The 22188-nt window shown below is 46.7% G+C and overlaps 2 protein-coding genes across 3 annotated transcripts in view; one reads left to right on the top strand and one right to left on the bottom strand.

The window, feature by feature from the left end:
• Positions 1-6: 6 nt before the first annotated feature.
• GDF11 (growth differentiation factor 11) lies at positions 7-9779 on the top strand. Its single transcript, XM_040232874.1, has 3 exons — positions 7-347; positions 5456-5853; positions 6386-9779. The coding sequence occupies exons 1-3, from the start codon at positions 335-337 to the stop codon at positions 6764-6766; spliced, it is 792 nt and encodes a 263-aa protein (XP_040088808.1). The 5' UTR covers positions 7-334; the 3' UTR covers positions 6767-9779.
• A 4135-nt stretch (positions 9780-13914) lies between these two features.
• LOC120857415 (SAP domain containing ribonucleoprotein) overlaps positions 13915-22188 on the bottom strand; it is a 48203-nt gene continuing 39929 nt past the window's right edge. For both annotated transcript variants that reach the window (XM_040232876.1, XM_040232875.1), the window contains 2 exons: positions 17514-17603; positions 13915-14208 (listed from right to left, as the gene is read on the bottom strand). In XM_040232876.1, coding sequence (XP_040088810.1) covers positions 14167-14208; positions 17514-17603 — 132 coding nt within the window. In that variant the 3' untranslated portion in view covers positions 13915-14166. The remainder of the gene's footprint in view (positions 14209-17513; positions 17604-22188) is intronic.

A 22188-nucleotide genomic window follows, 5' to 3' on the forward strand; every position in this document is an offset into this window, starting at 1 on the left:
GGCGGCGGCGGCGGCGGCGGCGGCGGGGGCCGGGGGGGAGCGCTCGAGCCGGCCGGCCCCGTCCGTGGCGCCCGAGCCCGACGGCTGCCCCGTGTGCTTGTGGCGGCAGCACAGCCGCGAGCTGCGCCTGGAGAGCATCAAGTCGCAGATCTTGAGCAAACTGCGGCTCAAGGAGGCGCCCAACATCAGCCGCGAGGTGGTGAAGCAGCTGCTGCCCAAGGCGCCGCCGCTGCAGCAGATCCTGGACCTGCACGACTTCCAGGGCGACGCGCTGCAGCCCGAGGACTTCCTGGAGGAGGACGAGTACCACGCCACCACCGAGACTGTCATTAGCATGGCCCAGGAGAGTAAGTGGGCGGCGGGGTAGGAGCGGTGGGGTGCTGGCTCCCGCTCCGGCTCCGAGAAAGTGAGCGCCTCCGGCTCCGAAGCGGGGCGCTCCCGGTCGTTCCGGCCGGAAACCCTTTTCTGCGAAAACTTGATGGATGGGGGGGCGGGGGCTGCTCCACAAGTTTTCCGAGCTGTGGAAATGGGCTGCGGAATTGTGTGCCTGCCCCGCTGCCGGAGGTGAGGGGGCAAACGGAAAGGGTTGCGAGATACCGCCTCCCACCCGTGTTGTGGGGATTCTGTAGCGGAGGGGAAGGGGCGGCAACTCATCCTGAAGGGTCCTGGTGGAGAGGCTGGAGAACAGAATCGGGAGGCTCCGGGATTCGCGCAGTCCCAGCCAGGCTGCCGTGCTCTCCGCCTCTCAATGGACCTGGCACCGACTCACCACCCCGTACACCTTGGGCTTTGCAACGCGCCCCTCGGGCTGCCGAAAACCTAGGGCTCCTTTCCGCCTCCCAGGAATGAGATCCCGAGCCCTGTATCTCAGCCAGGGCTCAGCAGGCACCCAGCCGGCACCCATTCCACCGGGAGCCCTTCTGACACCGGCTCTCCCGAGGGGCAGGGAAAGCCGTGCCTTCTTGGTACTAACAGAGCTCAGAGAACTCAACTCCATGGCGCTGGGGCTAAGGGCACCCATTTGGCAACTCAGACCTTAATGTTGTATCTCATATTCACCTGCCTTTAGCCGCAACCAGTCTTAAGGAGCGAGAGGAAGACTAAGGAAAAAAATTTGGTAGGAGGGAGGGGGAACCCAGGCATCCTAGTCCCTGGCCAAATGTAAGATGAACATGTTAATAGACTTGAGCTGCTTTGAAATTTTATGGCCTGGAAAATCCAGGCCAACACTGCCCCCCCAACCCCCAACCCCACCCCCTGCAACCCCCCCAGCTCTGCCTAAGGTCAGATGATGCCCTGTCCCCCTCCCTGCACTGAGGTGTTCCCCCCACCCACCCCACCCCCAGCAACTCCAGGGAACCAGATCCCCTCATTCCCTTGTGGTTTGGCAAAGTCGCCCCCCTCCCCACCAACTGGTTTTATGGCTCTGAACAGAAGAGGGGGAGACTGGTTTATTGGCAAATGGGTCATAAAAAGCTGAGGGCTGAGGGGAGTCCTAGCGGGCCACCCCCAAGGGAGAGGCACAGGAACCCAGGTGTGCCTCTGGGAGGCTGAGTGCCCGACACTGCCACCAGTTTTTCTGTGACCCTAACGCCACAGTACTTGGTCAGGGCTGTAAAGAAAAGCACACTCAAAGGACTAGGAAACTATCCTGGGGGTGGGGCTGGGAAGGTCCAGGATCTGGTCTTGAGTTCCTCAGTCCCCCTTGTGTTCTTAAGGTTCTGCTTTTATACAAGCAATGGTCAGACTGACTGAGAGCAGAGATGGGGGTTAGAAATCAAGTTAGAAACAAGAGTGGTCGAGGAATTCTGAAGAAGAGTTTGCTGGAAGAAGATGAAGGGTATGGAGGAGATACTTTGGTCTATGCGGTGCGGGTGTGTGAGGATTTCGAGTGTGAGAGATGGAGCTGTGGACTTCCCCTTGCTCATTCTATCCCTAGCATCTCTTAACCAATAGGCCGGAGCCCAGAGATCGCTCTGGTTGTTGGGATGCAGGAAGTGAACAGATGCTGCACACACAGTTTGGGAAATGCAGGTTAGACTCAGGGGGTGGGCAGAAGGGGGAAGGACACCAGCAGGTGGGGTTCCACCTCAGCTTCTACCCTCCAGCCACTCCAGGGCTTGGATAACTAGGGAACTGGGTCTCCAGCCAGGTATTGTACGTCCCCTTTAAGAGACAAGCTGAGCTCTTAAGAGAGGGAGGGGGAGCCGAGGGGCGGGGAGGGAGAGAGGGGAAAAGGAAAAAGAGACTTTTATAGTCTAATCCCCAGGGACCCGCTTTAATAAGAGACTTGTGCTCTGCTAATCGGGGGAGGTGTTTGTCAGCAGAGATGGCCTCAGCTCCCCTCCCCCTCCCTCCCCTCCCCCCAGCCCTCTACCCTGGACCCCAGCCCCCACCTCTCCTAGGCTGCACTGCCTGCCCTAGTTCCCTCCACCCTCTCAGGCTCTCCCACCCCAGCCTCCATCCTGGGAACCCAGCCCCCTTGCCCTTCAGGGAGCCAAGCCCAGCCCCTCAGTTTCTCTCTCTCCTCCCTACACCCAGAGGCCCCTGCCCTATCTGTCCAACCTCCTGCCCCTAGGCTTTCCAGCCAGGGTGAGGAAAGTGTGTTTGGTGTTTGGGAGTGGGGGGTGTGGGAAGAGGAGGAGGTGGTGAGCAGGGAGGGGGTTGGGCTTTTGCTGAAAATAGTGCAGTGACCTCTCTCCAGACCAGAGCCGCCTACTAAACCTGACCTGCTGCCTGCCACCAACCCGATCAATCCAGCACAGATGTGGCTCCTTCCCTCCCCTTGGGAGCTGGGCTGTGCGCGCACTGGGCACGCTCTCAAGCCCCTGGTTCCCTCTGTGACTCTACCTGTTTCTTTGTTCCTCCCCCTGTATTCTATCCTTTCTCCTTGCCCCACTGGTCTTGGCTGCCTACCTCCTTTCAGCTTCCTAACCCCCATTCAACTCCTTTAGCATCCCTCCTCCTCTCCCAGTGTTCTCCAGCTCCCAAACATACCATGATCTTCCCCTCTGCGTCTCTCCTCCACTTCTATCTCTTCTAGATGTCTGTCTTCATCTCTAAGTCTCTTCTCTATTCTTATCTCTCTCACCCTCTCCAGTCTCTCCTTTCTTCTCCTTTCTCTTTCTCCGAATGTCTCTATCCTGTCCCCTTGTGGTACCAACTATCCTCATGTCCACTGGGGGAGAAGTGTATGATGATTCCCAGCGGTGAGGATGGGGGACTCTGCCTGAAGGAACCAAAGCCTTAGAAGGATGGGGCCCTGGAAACTAGTCCCTCATCACTAAGCCTCGGGTCATGTTTAGGTAGGGATACATGTTTAGAGTTTACAAACCAACAATAAACCAACTGAGAAACTACTACTATTTTCACATTCTTTATTTAATGCTCAGCACTCCTATGAAGCAAGGATTATTATCTGTAACAATGAGAAGCTTGGTGAATAAGGTCACATATTGGTTAATGAGTCAGGCAGTGATTAAACCCACTTAAATTTTAGCCGAAGAACAGGGTTTATGCCAGGAAGAATTTTCGAGCACTTGCCTATGTAATTTAAGATGGGGAGCTTAGGGAGTTCATTCAGCATGTAGTTACTGAGCATGGCCTGGTACTGTGGGAGGCAATGAAGCTACAGTGGTGAGCAGTACAGAAGCAGTATCAACACAGTGTCTGCCCTCATGGAGATTAGTCCTTAATGGTGAAGGCAGGCAGGAAAATAAAACCATCTCTATACTGAAATTAGGCATAGTATGCTATTTGGATTGTTGCTTGTCACTGTCCATCTCACCAGCAGCTACCCTGCCCCAGGGACTCTCCTCATCCCTGAAACTCCACTCCCCAAACTCTACCCCATCGCCCCATCACTGAAACTCCAGCCCCATCACTGAAACTCCAGCAGGAGGATAACTGGACCACCGGTGCTCTGGAAGCTTGGAGAAGAACTTAGGGAAAGAAAGCTGCAAAGGAACTTTGTGTCTTGGTTCCTGAACACCTGAAGATCAGTGAGCACTTCCCTCCCCATTTCACTTGGAGTATCCTCCTAGTATCTCCTAGGGTGGGGAACGGGGGAATGATTATGAAGCAGCAAATGACAAATTCTCCATGATTATGCAGACCTGGGCATGATACATATGGACTTGGACTTCTGATCATCCCTTTTATGGCCCTGGAAGTTCATTCCTAGTTCTTCCTCAGGCTATTAAGACTGATAATGGGTAGTCATAACGAATAGAAACATGATTTAGGGCATTCCCAACTGAGATTAGAAAGGGGAACTGAGAGGAACTGAAATGGAAACAGAAGCAGATATTAAGAATCATCTTTTAAACTCAAGAATGGTCAGATTATGATCCAAAACAAGGGGAAACTGGCCAAAATGTAAAGCTGGATGTTAATGACTTTTTACAGACTTATTGGCACTGGACTGAAAAACCAAAGGAAGCTCAGAGGAGAGAAGACATTACAGTTGATCTGATTTGTTGAACTTTATTTCTGATGCTTTGGGAAAGTAGGAGAAATACACAGAGGTAGTTCTTCCCTTTCTTGAAAGTGGAGGCATTAATGGTGAGGAAGAGGAAGCAGCTGAGGGAGCTTTTCTCAGGGTCAAGGGATTGAGCAATCAGGTGCATGTGTGCACTCGCACGTCCAACTGCAACCCCATGGACAGGCTTGCCAGGCTCTTCTGTCCATGGATTTCCCAGACAAGGATTTCCCAGACAAGAACACTGGAGTGGGTTGCCACTTCCTTTCTTCCCAGACCAGTCATCAACCCTGATCTCTTGTGTCTCCTGCATTGGCAGGTGGAGCACCACCCGGGAAGCCCAGATACAATTGGGAGTGCTTAAGTAGTTCCATTCTTCTGGGTGTGTTATTTCTAGTGGGAATGAGGCAAGAAGCCTAGATTTGAATTCTGGTTTACTTCATGGAATAAATTTAGTCCTTGCTCCCTATCTGGACCCTGGGTTATCCATTCCCTGAGGCCGTCTGGTTTGGGGGGCCCTGTGCCAGGCTACACCTGGCCACCAGACAAAATAGAGCAGAAATGGGGCAAGGTGACCTGAGGACAGCAGGTGTGGTATGAAGTTTGGCTTTTATGGGGAGCATCAAAGATTCAGAAAAAGGTGGAGCCCTATATGCTGTGAAAGTCGGAGGAAGGGAAGGCTGCAGGTGAAGAATTCCCTAATCACTACTTTTGCAGCTTACCTGGTAGAGAGGAACCCGTGCATTTAAGGAAGGGGTGCAGATTAGAAGGCCTGATAGAGCCATTATCTCACAAGGAGAGCGGGGGGTGCTGTTCTAGGTACCAGTGATGCAACAGTGAAGAAGACAGGCAGGGGAGAAGGGTAAAGAACTGGAAAACACAGACTGAGGAATCTGAGTAGTCAATGCCTCCAGGGCTGCTGACCTCCTCCACGAACACTCTTTGCTGATACTGTGCCCCCTTCTCTCTTATCAGCCGACCCTGCGGTGCAGACAGATGGCAGCCCTCTTTGCTGCCATTTCCACTTCAGCCCCAAGGTGATGTTCACAAAGGTACTGAAGGCCCAGCTGTGGGTGTATCTCCGGCCTGTGCCCCGCCCAGCCACAGTCTACTTGCAGATCTTGCGACTGAAACCACTAACTGGGGAAGGGACTGCAGGGGGAGGGGGCGGAGGCCGGCGTCACATCCGTATCCGCTCACTCAAAATTGACCTGCACTCACGCTCCGGCCACTGGCAAAGCATCGACTTCAAGCAAGTACTACACAGCTGGTTCCGCCAGCCACAGAGCAACTGGGGCATCGAGATCAACGCCTTCGATCCTAGTGGCACAGACCTGGCTGTCACCTCCCTGGGGCCGGGAGCTGAGGGGCTGGTGAGCAGGGAGCCTGAGATATTGGCAGATATGCATAACCTGGCCCTGAGGAGGTGGGGTGTTGGAAATGGTAGAGCAGGAACGTAAAGGGGGTTAGGGAGCAGCATGATTTTTCTAGGCCTGGAGCTGACTCTAGAGGAGTGAGGTGGTGGTGGTGATGGTGGTAATAGGGTGCTACCAGTTTTCAGAGATCCAAGGCAGGCCAACAGTTGAAAACTGTATTTGGGGTGAAGGTGTGAGTTAATAGATTCATGGGACAACAAAGATGGGCTGTTGTTGAGACCTTGGGCCAAGGGGCTGATGAGGGTCAGGTTGCCGAGAGAGAGAGAATTAGGGAAGGTGAGTTTAGGGAGACATGGCTAGCTGGTAAGAAGAGTGGGTAGAAAATGGGCTGGGGAGGGGAGCACTGGAGAAGCTGAGAAACCACTGGTCTCTGTTCTCCTGCCCCTACTGAGGGGCAGGTGAGAAGAAACAGGGAGTAAGAGCTCCTCGAGGCTCTATTACATCTCTTTCTCCTCTCCCTCACCCCCAGCATCCTTTTATGGAGCTTCGAGTCCTAGAGAACACAAAACGGTCCCGGCGGAACCTGGGCCTGGACTGCGATGAACATTCAAGTGAGTCCCGCTGTTGCCGCTACCCCCTCACTGTGGACTTTGAGGCTTTTGGCTGGGACTGGATCATCGCTCCTAAACGCTACAAGGCCAACTACTGCTCCGGCCAGTGCGAGTACATGTTTATGCAAAAATATCCGCACACCCACTTGGTGCAACAGGCTAACCCAAGAGGCTCTGCCGGGCCCTGCTGCACACCCACCAAGATGTCCCCAATCAACATGCTCTACTTCAATGACAAGCAGCAGATTATCTACGGCAAGATCCCTGGCATGGTGGTGGATCGCTGTGGCTGCTCCTAAGGTGGGGGACAGCGGATGCCTCCCCAACAGACCCTGCCCCTAGACACCCCCAGCCCTGACCCCCTGCTCCCCAGGCCCTAGAGCTCCCTTCACCTCTTCAGATGTAACATCACACCTTGTTCGCTGCCCACACGGTTGTATTGCACACCGGAGGGAGGCAGGTGGGGGATTGAGGGGTGAGGGGTTTGGGGGAAAGGGGGGAGAGGAGGGGCATGGTCAGGTGGGGAATGTTTGAGGTGAGAAGGTTTGGCAAGAAGACAGAGAGACATAGAGACAGAGGTAGAGCAGAGGGATAGAGACAGAGGAACAAAAAGAGCAGCAGTGAGAAGGCAAAGGGATAGAGATGCAGGAGAGACAGAGACTAGGCAGAGATAACCATGTGAAAGAGACCGAAGTGGAGTACTAAGAGAAAGCCCCACGCCAAGCCTCCTTTCTTCCACTGGCAAGGTGAGGGGCTTGGTATGGCTGGGGAGGTCCCCTGACTACCATTCTCAGTAAGAGAGGAAATCAAAATCCATTCTTAGCTTCTTCTCTTTCTCCCTCCAGCAGTGGCTGGGGGAAGGAAAGTGAGGGCAGGGGCAAAAGTGAGGATCTGGGAATTTTATTTATTTATTTATTATGACTTTTCATTTTTTGGTATTTCATATTTTGGTATTTGGCTTTACTTAAATAGATGGGCCCCTGCCCACTGTGCCCCATTTGTACCTTATTCCCCAAACCCTGTTCTCCCTCAATACTCACCTACTTAAGCACTTGTTTAAAGCTTCCAGGGTTGAGAATGGGAGTAGAGGGCAAGAGGGCTGACATGGAAGTTTCCAACCCCTAATCACCCTACTTAAACTTCCTGAGCCAAACGGGTTGAACTGAATTCCAGCAGTCACAGAAATGGTAAGAGGTTAGGGTTTAGGAGCTGGGGGGGTGGGGGGAGGGCGGGAGGGAGGAGCTCAACATCCAGGATCTGTATGAGAGCCACAGAACTAACCCTCAGGTCTACCCTCTCGGTACTGACTTCCTTAGGCAGAGGTGTGGCCTGCTTATGCCCAAATTCCCCCCAGTCAAGAGAGAGACCAAAGAGCCTGCGGAATGCCTCTGCTCCCTGCCTCTATCTTCAGGTCCATAAAAAGAAGAGTAGAGACAGCCCAGAGTCTCCAGGTCTGCGAAGGGTCAGGAGGGGTCAAGAAAGGAGTAGGGAGGCTGAAGGATACAGGGCATTTGAATCCAAATCACTGCTCTGGGCTAGGGAATAGAGCCAGCAGACAGAGGTGGAAGGGATTCTGGAAGGGGGAACTTTCGGTCCCCCAACCCCAAAGCTCAGGGTGGAAGGGGGTAGAACAAGGGAGCAGAGTGTCTATAATTATTTTATCTTTTATTTTTGGAATCTAGCAGTACCTGGCAACAGGGAGGGGATGATACAGTGGGGAAAAGCATCTGACAAGGCCAGTTAGGGCAGAGGTTGGGAAGGATGGAGACTTCCTGCTTTGGAAAGCTAGAAAGCAGGCAGGGACTGGTTGCCACTCCAGGTCACTAGCTGGGCCTATTCATTCCTTTCACAATCCTGACCCATCCTACTCTGGACTCACTGTGCCTCAGTTTCTTCCCCTCGATGGAACGAGAAAATAGCAGCACCCGCCACAGCCAAGAGATGAATTCTGAGCACTTACCACGGGCACTTTATGGACATAAAATACCTCTCGCTGTGGGACAGATAACCAGGGCACCAGAGTAGTGGTGAAGAGATGTGAGGCTTAGAGGAGTCACAGGCTTCAGAGTACAAGTTCCCCTCTGCCTCCCAGCTGGACAGTGCCTGACACCAAGGAGCTGAGAATCTTCTGATCCATACCCTATCCATACCTCACCTCCAGACCTCTTGGCTCCAGGCAGGAGCCTAGAGGATGTCAGGAGTGGAGGGGGAAAGAACCTTCAGCAAAACGCACTCTGAGTAGAGCCAGCAGTCATGGGTCTGATGCAAACAATATGGAACACAAGTAAAACCTGAGCTGGAAAGCTGACCCGGAAGGCTTGTTCTTCCCGAGAACATGACTTTCCTGCCTGGCCCAGCTGGTGGAAGGGGCAAAGGTATGTAACCACCCTTGGAAAGGTGATGGTGGTGAATTTTGGCATCTTATTCCCATTCCCATAGTGAAAAAGTGAGATGAGGTATTTTGGTACAGGAAAGGGCAAGGGCTCATTTCGACTTGCCTCCTCCCGTGCAGCAGCAGTACTGACCCCCAGTCTCTCCTCTCTGGCCCTGTTCTTCATCACTCCTTCTGCTCCAATCTTGGAGAACAAGATGCACCTGACCACCAACACCATTCACATTTCCTTGGTGGGAAGAAAGGAACAGAGAAGTGAAGAACAGAAGATGCCTCCTCCAAGGTCAAATGCCCATGTCTCTTGATCTTGGCACAGGGTGGGGATTGGGCAATAGGCATCAGGTGACTTCCCTCTACAAATTCTAGAGAGCTGGGGCAGTAGACTTGGAGACACTTAGAATATGCCCCTTTAATGCCACCAAATAAAGACCTTTGGGGGAAGGTCGTTCTCTTATGAACATAAATCTATGAGTTGAAGTCTCATTCCCCTGGTCTTCCTCACCCCCAAAGAGGCATGGGGTAAAGAGGCTTGGGGGCATAGCCCAGCAAACTAGTGGGAACTAGTAACCCCTCTCACCTTATGATGTGTGTGGACCTGGCCAGTGCCCCTCTGATCATAATTAGTGTAATTATTATTTACTTTGTGTATTTGTTACACCGTGTGTGTGATTGCCTTTGTTTGTTAAGGGTGTCTGAGGAGTATGGGGCTGACAGGGGCACTGGAATGCCGGGAAAGGACCTCTTCACTGAGATCAAGGCTTCCTGAAGGGAACTATTGCAAAAAGGCCATCAGGCAGTTTTCAAGTTATGTGACAGAGGGCAAAGATGGCCATAGGGTGCTCTGAGTTTTGGGATGGTCACATGACACAATCCAGCACTTGAACCTGAAAAAAGAAAAATAAAAGCAGTCAAAGAATTTAGAATTCAGCGTTAAGCTCTTCTCCCTAACCAAGCGCCATGTTTATACCCTCGGAGACCAGGAAGCAGAGGATCTGAGGGAGAATGAAACTTTGTGCTTAAGGAGTAAGAAGATGGGGGTCTTTGGGATGAGAGCTGGGGCTTGCAGCCAAGGAAGGTTGGGCAGAGGATGGGCAAGAAAGGGAATCTAAACCAACTCTTCACTGGAGGCTTGATCCTGAACAGTCCCAAAGATTCTAAGACCCTCTCCCAGCCTCCACAGAGCAGATCTAAGTTCTCTTGAGATATGATTCAGATAATATCTATCCTATTTTCCTGCAGTTCCCTGACCCTAGGTTTTTGCAACAAAATTCACAAAACCAACCCAACTTTGAACTTCTGCTGTTCCAAGAATGGTTAAGCATCTTAAATACTTTCATTCTACTATAAAAATGTCTCCCATGTCACTGGAGCACACTTCCCAGGACATACAAATTGGTGGGGGTGGGGAGAGCAGCAAAAGAATCCTGCCTGCAACTGCAAGTAGGAAAGTTCCTGTGACATCAATCCGACCCAGAATGGGGGACAATATGGGTTCAGTGTGCCACTGTGCTCTCCCTGCCCTGGCAGTCCGGCAGACTGACCCCACCTCAGACCAACTACCAAGCTCAGGGAGGACTGAAGTGCTACACTCTGTCCTCCCCACCAGGGGCTGCTTTCTCCACACCTACCTCACTGTGCCCCAGGTGGAAACAGATCCCCCACCACACCCAAGGTCCACTCTTTCTTACCTTGAGAGAACACCAAGTTACAAGATGTTTACCCTCAAACATCTGCAACCGAATGGACGAGTAGCTACCCTATACCTTGTCTCTGCCCACATCAGGGGCCCCAAGCTAGAAACCAGCAGAGAGGGGCATTTACAGGTTCTGGTGTATCGTGGAGCAGAAGCTGGGAAGTCAATGCCCCAGCCACAAAGCCAGCTTTCCTGTCAGTGAGCTGGGTGTAAGGGAACAACTGGGACGACTCCTACCTATTCTCACTCTCAGAATCCCCCAAAGCATTTGCGTACGTGGTATGTACACACACCTTCTCTCAGACTAGTACACTCAGCCCCCTACCCTCTAGCTGTAACTTATTCAGGAAAAAGAAAGTACTTCTACTATAAATCACCAAGTAAAATTAAGAGCTAATAATTACTGAATGATTACAATATATAAGCAAACTATGCTCCTTACATATATATGACAGTATCAGTTCTCACAGCAACCTTCACAATAAGGTTGCTATTGGCACAGAATCAAAGAGTCAAGGATGATTAAATAATTTGCCCAGGGTCTTGGAGCCAGTTGAGCTAGTGTGGCAGAACAATGAATTATACTGAAGTAGTTGCTATACAATATTTCATTCTATTAACAGTGATATGAGAGATAGAAAAAGGCAAGGATAACTGAGAAAGGAAAAGAAATAGAGAGAAAGCTGGAAGTACTTTAGCCTCAATGGAAGTCCAAAATCGCAAAACTCGGTATTTTTCAGTCCCTTTGGAAGGAAATACAAGAGTGTGTTGACATGTTGCAAGAGAGGGGGACATTAGATTTTGGTGGAGTCCAATAATCAGAGATGAGTGATACTGCAGGGGGTCCTCATGAAAGAGAACAGGGAAAAACATTTATTATAGAATACATTCTTATATTCTTATTTTAGGTCTTTCCTTCCACCTGATCTGTTTCTCATGTCAGACATGGCAACAGGACTCAACACCAACAAGTGCTGTTATTCGCATCTTCCTTCCTTATAGCCCTCGCCCCCCACAGAAGCTTCTAGCCTTGTATCTTCAGAAGTAAATTCCCAGGATTTGGGGTGGGGGGAAGGGCAGTTTATAGTGATGGTGGAGAAAAACAGAATGATCCTAGAGAACCATAAAAAGGTGCAGATTTACAGCGGAGGAAGCTGGCTCTCTCCGTATCTTTTATAGACTCCCTCATTAAGAGCTTCCAGGTATGCAGAGAATGTCACAGCTTCAAAACAGGGAAAAGCAGCCTAGAGTTAGCCAACTACATCTGGATCCTGGATTAGCTACACTAAAGAGACTGGAGGATAGGAAGGAAGGGTACTTGGATCCCAGATAAAGAACTGCAAGGCTGGATGCCTGTTCTGCTTCTCAAAGGACTTACTATTTTAGGACTGAATTAGTAAAAATCATAGGGATCCTGAACTAGTCATGCTCAGAAAGTATATATGGAATGATTACAGTGAGACAGGAAGAGGAGGATTTGGTGATCAGACTCGGAGGTGAGAGACTACTGATCAACATAAGAACAGCTGCTGGAATAGGATGAAAAGGGCTAGTAAAAAACCCACACAAGCCTGATAAGCAATTCTGGGCTTCCCTGGTAGCTCAGCTGGTAAAGAATCCACCTGCAATCCAAGAAACCTGAGTTTTATCCCTGGGTTGGGAAGATTCCCTGGAAAAGTGAACGGCTACTCACTCCAGTATTTTGGCCTGGAACATTCCAGGGACTGTACAGTCCATGGAGTTGCAAAGAGTCAGACATGACTGAGCGACTTTCACACATAGCTGTGTCAAAAATATGGGGAAAGTGAGTTAAGTATGGAGAATGATTAGGCTTCAGGAAGAGAATCCTGGGGACAGGGGATGGGGTGCAGAGTCTGAATACCTTTCTGGAACATTACAGAGGATAAGGAGACAAAGTGAAGAAAACTTCTGAAGGACTTAGTGCTCCACTCTTCTTTATGAGTATCTGCTCTATTCTTTTACCTCTTATTTTGGGTAGAAAACCCTTACTGAATCTATAATCTCTGTAAAGATACAAAACTGAACTAATTCTCTCTGTGGTTCCGTTTTCAGAGAATAAAAGAGGAAAAGCTAGCTTTAGGATCAGGGCCTAAAGAAAAGGGAAGCAGACAGTAGAGCCCAAGAGAGAAGAGGAGGAAGTTTATCAACCTTCCCTTTTGCACATTTCTCCAAAGTCTCAGAATGGGGCAAAATTCACAACAAATGGGCAGTCTTTACATCTGCTCCCCAAGACACCATTTTTCCTAAAGCATCTAAACTTAGGCCCCTGTCCTCCAGGAACCAAAGAGACTTTGTGGAAAGAGGTTCTTGTTAGGAAGGTGATCAAACATTATTCTTCTATTAATTATAAAACCAGACAGAGGTGTTAGTAGAAACGGGAACAATGAATTAATTACACCACAGCAACATGAGATCTGGTCATGAAACCAAAGTCTTCAGGTAAGGTGCCAGGTTCTTAAGTTTTACTACCAAAACCGAAACAAAGCCCAACCTTATACAGATGTATAGTACTAAAGATTAAAAGGAGAAACCCTATACCAACATGTCCAAAAAGATTAAGCATCAGGTCTCAGATCTACATGAAATTTAAATGCAAATAAACAGCCCTGCTTAGGGAGAGCCAAATCCTAAGTAGGAGGCTTGGCAAGGAAAATGGATTTTAGTAATATCCAAGAAAAACTGCCACCAAAACTGCAAAAGCATATTTCTGCAACAGAAGACAAACTAAACTAGCGTAGGGCTTGATCAGAAAATAGAAGGCTCTAGTCTACAGCTCATATTCCCAACAATCTAGGCAATAATTTTTAACACCTCTGACATCCTGTCATACTCTGAATCCCTACATACTTTCTTCTAGTTCTGAGGGGTACCTGGCCAAACTGCTTTCCTGAACTGCATAACCAACAGGATTCCACATGTTGGCTTCAAATGCAACCAGTTAAGTCACTCTTGAAATTAGGGCCTTTCTGGACTCCAGAATAGGCACTCTGCATTCTATTCCGTAATAGACTAGTAATCTCTAACCCTAGTGTTCATATACTTTGCACCTCCTAAAACCTACACCATTGTATTTTATTCTAATGGGTCATTTCAACCTGTTGAAGCAAAGATTCACAGTGAAACTTGGCCTCTTCATGGAGAATAAAGAAGTAAAAGGATGCCTGTAAGTATGAGAGAAGGAAATAAATAGGCTTAAAGGCACATACTCAGTCCTTTTCCTCATTCTCTTTTCTAAAGGATAAAGGCATTATTGCTAATTCACTATAATATCTGGTGAATATCTCCTTATCTGGTCTAATCTGGCTCTAAGAACTCAAAGGAGCACCTGAGAAAACACATTGTTCTTTTTTCTATTTTTTTTTATTAACAAGCAAAATAATAATTAAAAAACAACAACACAACAACAAAACCCTTAAAGTTGGAACTGCAATAAGTCAAACTGCTGCTGGAGTTCACAGATGTACCCAGGGTACATGCTCCCTCACTGCAAGGCAGGACCTAGGCACATAACTGTGCATTTAGGTATATATGTGACCAGGAAGAGTCAAAGAGGTGGAAACCACTGGAGAACAGAAAGCATCAAAAGTTTTTCATCAGGCAATTCCAAAGCGCTCTGCTCTTTTCCTCTTCTTTGCCTATAAAGAAGCAAGAAGAAAAAAATTAGATTGCAAGACAACAGTGGCTCAGGTTCCTGGCTGCTTTAATCCAAACTCACATGGACTATCACAAGGTCCAAGAAGGAGGGAAGGCCACACTTAAGCCAGCAGCCAGAGATTTAATGTCTAAATCTCTCCAGTTATCCACTTAGGGCAGTTTGGTGGAAGGTGGTGGGGGTTTGCAGGGAGGAGAAAGAAGAGAACAGTGCTAGAAAAGCCAAGATTCCAAAAGGAGAGAGAGACAGCTGTATAGCAAGTCAGTCTGGAAACAATGGATCCTTCAACAGGCTGGGGAAAGTCTTTCAGTAAGTGGGGAAATGGAAAATTTCAAAGGACAAAAGGCTGACCAACACTGTATCATGGAGAATGTGAAGCGGATGCCCTTCTGGGCAATTAGGCCCAATCAGCAACTATTTCTTAGGCCTCCAAATCCATAGAAAGACATATAAATCTTCAATGATAACAGAATAAATGTGGAGTGGGGGCCGCCCCAACATGGATCTCTTAAAGGAGTCAGTGTTGGAGAGAGGGCACAAAATGGGTAGAGGAAGAGAAAGATATTTTTCTTATGTAAGTGACTCATGAAACAGTACGAGTTCTCACTCTAACCACTGTCCCCAGCAAAGAAGGGGCTTTCCCAAAATTCCATTCACAGAGGTTTAATTTAGATTAAAAAGGAAAGCTGATCGTGATGAGCCTCTTCTGGGGTTTTGCTGGCTTCCTGGTGTTCTGGTTCATCCCTAAAGGTCCCAACCGAGGAGTCACCATCACTTATGTTGGTGACCTGTTCAGTATGCCGCTACCTCTTCTGGCTGATTGCAGTTCTGGCTCAACTCAACCCTCTCTTTAGACCATAGTTGAAAAATGAAACCATCTGGTATACCTCAAGTATCACTGGCCTTAAGGAAGAAGACCTGTTTGCCAGTGCTCAGTCACTAAGGTCAGGAAGAGAACTCCTCTAGATGTAAAATCACCTCCATATCCAAGCTACCTTCCCTAACACAGCCACTTTGGCCATCAGCTGCCTTAAACGTTCACACAACATTTGAATATCTTATTTTACAATGCGGTATTTTTTTCCTGTTACCTTTTTTACACTTTGATGGATGTGCCTATTTAATCTAAATTGTACTGCTTCTATAAAATGTTTATGCCCTCTTCCAAGACTGAAAGTGCTGTTCTTCTGAGAAATAACGTTACTCTCTCCTTGGAATCTGTGGATTTGAAGATGGCTCCGGTCTGCTCACAACATAAGAATCAGCAGTGGTTAAAAACTGTTGTATGACAGACTCTGGTGGGGCAGTCAGTAGGAGAACATGTTCAGAGGGAAAATCTGTCCTACCAGAATTATACCAATGTATTTAATATATTATACTATTGTCAGGATGAATTTCTTATTTCTGCCATCTTTTGGAATACATTATTTTTCTGCTTTCTAAGGGGAAAAAAAGAAAAGTCGAGTGGGCCTTCCCTGGTGGTCCAGTGGTTACGGTTCCACGCTTCCAATGCAGTGGGCATAGGTTCAATCTCTAGTCAGGGAACTAAGATTCAACATCCTGTACGGTACATGGCCCCCCCCCAAAAAAAGTTGAGTGCATACAAGTCCAGTCCACTGCACCTGGATTACTGACACAATTCTTTGGAATCCAATTAAAGTCATCTGGTTCATATAAACTCCATCAGCCTCAAACATTACTACTCCCTTACAAACACTAACTCTCTCAATAAAAGCCATTATTCTTTTCTCCTCAATGAAATCCTCATCTGCCCTATCTTGGAGGTCAAATGTACCAACTCAGTGAGCATGCCTAGTTTAACACTAGTTTTCTTGGCAAAGAGGGAGTCATTTTTTAAATTAATTTACTGAAGGCAGCAGAGTCTGTTGTTACATGCATGTATTTCTCTAGCTGTAGTGAGGAGGGGCTACTCTCCAGTTGCAGTGGATAGTGGGCTCCAGGCACGCGGGCTTCAGTTGTTGAGGTGTATCAGCTTAGTTGCTCTGTGGCATGTTGGGATCTTCCCAGATCAGGGATCAAACCCATGTCCCCTGAACTGGCAGGCAGATTCTTAACCACTGGACCACAAGGAAAGTCCCAAAGAGGGGGTAATTTTAACCAGAATTAAAACAAGTCTAAGTTTATTTCTAGCTCATCCTGGCAAGTCAGCAAGCAGACAGACATTTACTTACAACAGGTAATGCTTTATTTTGAATTAGCAGCACAAAGAATGCACTCTTAGTTTTTTCTTAATGAAGAATGTAAACTGATCTGATTCTGAAATTTTCATGGTATACTACAAAACTGACCCTGATGTTTATTCACAGGGACCTTAAGATTTTGAGTGTGTAAGGTAACAGATTTAAAGAGGTCATCTCTAGAGACAGATGGAAAAAAATAAATTTGGATTAAATGGAAGAAGCAACATTTCAAATTCCTCCCCAGCTAAGAAGTTTCTATCGTTATTTTAACTGTTCACGTACACCTTTGCTGACACTTGGTTTCTATTATAGATACTCTCAAACCAGCAAATGATTATTGTCCGTCAATGCCCTGTGCAGTCTGCCAGTGCTCAGTCTCAATGAATGTTACTCCACAGAATGCCAGTATATGGACGCGTACGTCCTGACAAACAAAAGCCGTTCTTTCATTTTCACAAACCATTTGTAAAGAAAATGATAATAACAAGAAGTCTCATTTGACAACTTCCCCAGTGGTCCAGTGGTTACAGACTGTGCTTCCAATGCAAGGGGTGTGGGTTCAACCCCTGGTGAAGGAACTAAGATCCCACATGCGGTGCAATGCAGCCAAAAACAAATTAAAAAAAAAAAAAAAAAGTCCCATTTGAGCCCAACTGTCCTATTTCAGAGGCAAGTTAGGCACAATGATATTTGTGTCTGGATTGAATATGGTGGCATTAAATAATGAAAGAAATCTGCTTGGAAATTATCCCCCCCTTCCAGATTATGAACCTGAGAGTCAAAAAGTTACTATAACTTATAAGTAATATATTGTAATACTAAGTGGCACAGTCACTTAACCAAGTTTACCTGATTCAAAATCTTGTGCTCTTTCCTACTAGGTTAACTGGCTCTAACAGTAAATTACTAAAGTATACTGCTGGAATTCAGTAGGGTCACTTTATCCAGAAAACAGATATAAAGCAAAGAACCAAAAATCTTGTCATTTAGGCACCTAAGAAGTAGCAGGGAAATAAAACGTTTCTCCATTCTGTTTGTCTTCATTTTCCTTTCAAAGGCCCTGTGAAGCATTCCAGGTATATTTTACCTCTGTATCCTCTGTGGTTCCTGTTCCAGCTGAACTTGTGACAATCCCAAATCGCTCCTTCCTCTTTTTCAGCTTTTCATCATCCTCAGACTGTTCAGGGACAAAGAAAAGGGTTGAAACAAGCTAGCCTCCATTCACAAGATAAATACCAGTGATAATATAATTTATTGATTATATGCTGGCCAACCTTGTGTTAGGAACTAAGAATCACAGAAACAAAAAAAAAAAAAAGGAAACTGAACAAGCTAGCATATAGCATAACGTCCCTAGAATGACTAAAAATGGCAACCCACTCCAGTATTCTTGCCTGGGAAATCCCATAGACAGAGGAGTCAGGTGGGCTACAGTCCAGGGGGTCACAAAAGAGTCAGACACGACTTAGCGACTAAAACAATTCTCCTATAGCATTTTAAAGCTACTATTCACATCCAGCACTGTTCAATATCAGAATCTCATATATATTATATTCCCATCAGGACCTAAACCCTGCCACTTTATCCAACTTTAACAGTTATTTTTTCCTGTTCCACCTTCTTCTCATAGCCTGTCACCAGTAATCAAAAGCCCAGTCCTAAGATTAGAAACATCTAAAAGTAGTGGCCTTCCTGGGTATTTCTTCACCCCTAAAAGCATATTCTAGAACTTAACATATCTAGACAAAGATCCTATCCTCTCAGATATCCCAGGAAACCCTCTACTCCATAGACACATAACATTCTCATCATGGGCCAGGACAGTTTCTTTGACCTTATTTACAAAAGGTAACCAAAGAAGGTAAGGTTTAAAGTGTTGAAACAAACTTTGAGCTTATGTGTGGTGCTTCAGAGCTGGATTAAAAAAAAAAAAAAAAGCCGCCAAAAGTTCATATTCCTGCAGTATGTAGGCAGTGTGTGTCTCTGGGCGTCCCAAAAACCAGAGCCAAAATGAAAGACAACCAAGAGAGCTACAGAAACACAAAAACTTTTAAAATACCTTTACTCTCAACCCCAACAATGGAGTTGTCTTTGTTCCGCTGAGGAACCTGCTCCTAGTCAAAAGCAAGGTAGCTATACAGCTTTCTGTGTTCAATCTGTCTAACTAGCCCAGTTCTCTGAACACAGTAGTCAGGAGTACTTTCTCAGTCTTACTTCGGTTCTTTCAGCTTGAGAAACGTTCATTTTCTCCCTTGTGCTGCACCTGCCTTCTAGCAAGGAAGAAAGAAGCTAAGAAAAGTTGGTAGCTACTGAAGAACTGAAGAATCCTACACATGAGTTATCATCACTTAATCACAGTGTATTAGTAGAACAGAATACTGCCTACATATATTTGTCTGCCTTTTTCACTACAACCATCAGCAAATCCACAGTGGGCATATAATTAATGTAATCTAAACTACTGTAAAACATTGGGCCAGGTTCAAAGGAAAAAAGAAGTATTCTTGTCTTTAATAATCATAAATTAAAATAATCATGATTATATTATAGCCACTATTATTTGGGTGTGCATGCTTACTATGTGCCAGGTACTATATGAAGTTCTTTACATGCAATATTTCATTTAACTGTTTTAACAGCCTTAAAGATAACAGGTACTATGACATACATAGTAGGTCATTTTATAGGTAAGAAATCTGAGGTTTGGAGAGACTTAACTTGGCCAAGTCTCACAGTTAAGCAGCAGAGCCACTAATGGAACCCAAGCCATTTTACTCGAGAACCTACTTCTTAACTTTACCAAAACCTCAGGTATCTCACATAAGCATTTCTTTGGAAGAATAGTAGCAGAATGGAAGTAGTACTTAATTTCCAAGGGAAGAAGGATCACGAGGACCCTTAGCTCAATGCTAAGATCACATCCCCTTTCTACCAACCATATGCCTCTACTTCATAACCAGGAATCTAGGGAAAGGACTCTAATTAGTAGTCTCATACTTAACATTTTCTCAAAGGAACTTGTTTCTAATTTCGGTTAATTGGCTATTCCATATGTTGAACTGCATGAAAAGAATTAGGGGTTCCAATGAACACAGGCCTCACTATATTTTTCTTTACCAAAACCACTAGGAAGTTTTTCTTAATTTTATCTACCACCACTAAAAGTGAATAAGAGATATAAATGGAAATTTCAAAATGAGACTCTCTATAGAACACTGAAGATGAGCAAACCATTTTATTAAGCCTCCAGGCCAAGCAGGAAACAGCTTTAGGGGAAATAAACCAGTCCATTGTAAACAAGATCAGTCCTGGGTGTTCTTTGGAAGGTTTGATGCTAGAGCTGAAACTCCAATACTTTGGCCACCTCATGTGAAGAGTTTACTCACTGGAAAAGACTCTGATGCTGGGAGGGATTGTGGGTAGGAGAAGGGGATGACAGAGGATGAGATGGCTGGATGGCATCACTGGCTCGATGGACATGAGTTTGGGTGAACTCTGGGAGTTGGTGATGGACAGGGAGGCCTGGTGTGCTGCAATTCATAGGGTCGCAAAGAGTCGGACACGACTGAACTGAACATAGCCTTTCTGGGGATAGGCAGGACTAGACTGTATCTTGTTGAACTACCACCACAGGATTTTTTCCAATCAATGCAGTGCTAGGGATACTTCAGGCTTCCCTGGTGGGTCAGCTGCAATGTGGGAGAGCTGGGTTTAATCCCAGGATTGGGAAGAACCTCCAGAGAAGGGAACAGCTACCCACTCCAGTATTCTGCCTGGAGAATTCCATGGGACTGTATAGTCCATGGGGTCGCAGAGAGTCACACATGAAAGACCGACTTTCACAATTCACAGGGATATTTCAGCAAGTTCAAATCATAGAGGGAGATATTACTACTGAAACCTAGCTATTCTCTCAGCACAAACCATAGACCCATTCTCTTCACAAAGTCTATGTCCAGTTGGAATGTGTGGGACATTTTTTCCTCTGGTTCTCTACTTTGGTATATCCCAAAATGGGAGTTTGGCTTTTAAATTAAATTTCCTCTGTTTCTTTTTGAGCTCAAAGGTGAGGAAAGAATGAGGGAAGAAAAAAGAAGGGTGCGTGAGGTTGAGCGGATATATTTCTCTAGCCACTAAGGCTAGTTATGGATTTTCCCTTGGGATCCCTTTTTTAATCCTCTGGTGCCTCTCCTGGAGATCCAGGCAGAGCATCTGCTCCAAATCTACCAGGGGCTTTAAGGTGAGGGGGTGGGGGAAAACATACAGATGCCCCCACCTCCCATCCCCTATGAACAGTCTGTACACCCCTCATCCGCAGAGACCAGTGAGGGTTTTACTTATTTTGTGCATGCCTGCTCTTCCTTCCCTACCCAGTGCCCCTCAGCTCCCTTCCTAAAGCCTCTTTCCTCCTTGCCCTGCAGGGAAAGTGCACAACAGGCCCAGTAAATCAACACAGTTCTAATGATCTCTCTCACTTGACCCTTCTAGCGTGACGGTGTCACATGGCAACAAATGTACAATAAACTTCACTCCATCTTTAGCTCCTTGCTGACAAGTTTTGATTCGTGGGATGGTGAGACCCATCTGAGGGAAATTACATCGATCAAAATGCATCTCTCTCTCTGCATTCATCAGGCCAATGCTCCCCCAGGCCATGTTCAAGTGCATAAAAGGGGTGCATCTGCAGGCAGCTCAGTGTCATATGCATTTGCAAATCTTCCCCTTCTTCATCCCTCCCCTACTTCCCTCCCACAAACCTTCAACAACTAACAAATTCTTTTTCTTTCCAGGCATGCCCTTGAATAGTACTGGAGTCTGAAGAACCTTTATTTGCTATCAAGTGAAAACTCCTCAAAACACAACTTGCATCCAAAGTCAGAAGACAAACGTGTCCTCACTGACTAAACACAGGCATTGGACTGATTGATCCACCTCACTTCACCATTTTCTCATTCAAGACTTAAAGGCCTGATGCCAATAACTTTAGCATACACGATCCTCACTCACATCTCCCAATAACTGCCTTGTTTTTCTTTTCAAAAGCTTGGAGATAAAAACAAAAGAATTGTGTGAACGAGGAGACAGCCCATATAAGCAGCAAAAGGCACAAAATATGATATATATTCAATAAAGCCAAATGCTTTCATGAATCACTATCACTGCATTTTCCAACATGGAATAGGACAGCTCCAAACTGAACTCTTTAGAAGACATCTTCAATTTTTCAAAATTCATTTTTCTTCCTGTTTCTCTTTCATATCTGGCAAATCCTTGGACAATCCTTGTACAATGGATATGAAAGACTGAGACATCCCAGATGGCCCCAAGGTACAAATTATATCTGTGACAATGCTTAGGACATAGGAACTATCATATAGATATTCAATAAATGTTAGGCATTATTTCAACTGCTTCTTTCTGGTCCTTGAAACAAAGTTCGAGACCATCAGCAGCATTCTGAAACTAACGTCCTTCTTCCACACTAGAAGTGAAGTCATCAGAAGCTATTAAAAGGTGGTCCAGTGGTTAAGAGTCCCGTTCCAGTCCTGGTCCAAGAAGATCCCACATGCCACAGGGCAACTAAGCTCATGTGCCACAACTACTGAGCCCGAGCTCTAGGCCCTGCGTGCTGCAGCTACTGAGCTCGTGTGCTGCAACTACTATAGCTGGTACACCTAGAGCCTGGGCTCCACAGCAAGAGAAACCCACACACTGCAACAAAAGTAGCCTCTACTTATCACAACTAGAGAAAGCTGGCACAG

The sequence above is a fragment of the Oryx dammah genome, unplaced genomic scaffold, assembly GCF_014754425.2.
Source record: "Oryx dammah isolate SB20612 unplaced genomic scaffold, SCBI_Odam_1.1 HiC_scaffold_29, whole genome shotgun sequence".
NCBI lineage: Eukaryota > Metazoa > Chordata > Mammalia > Artiodactyla > Bovidae > Oryx > Oryx dammah.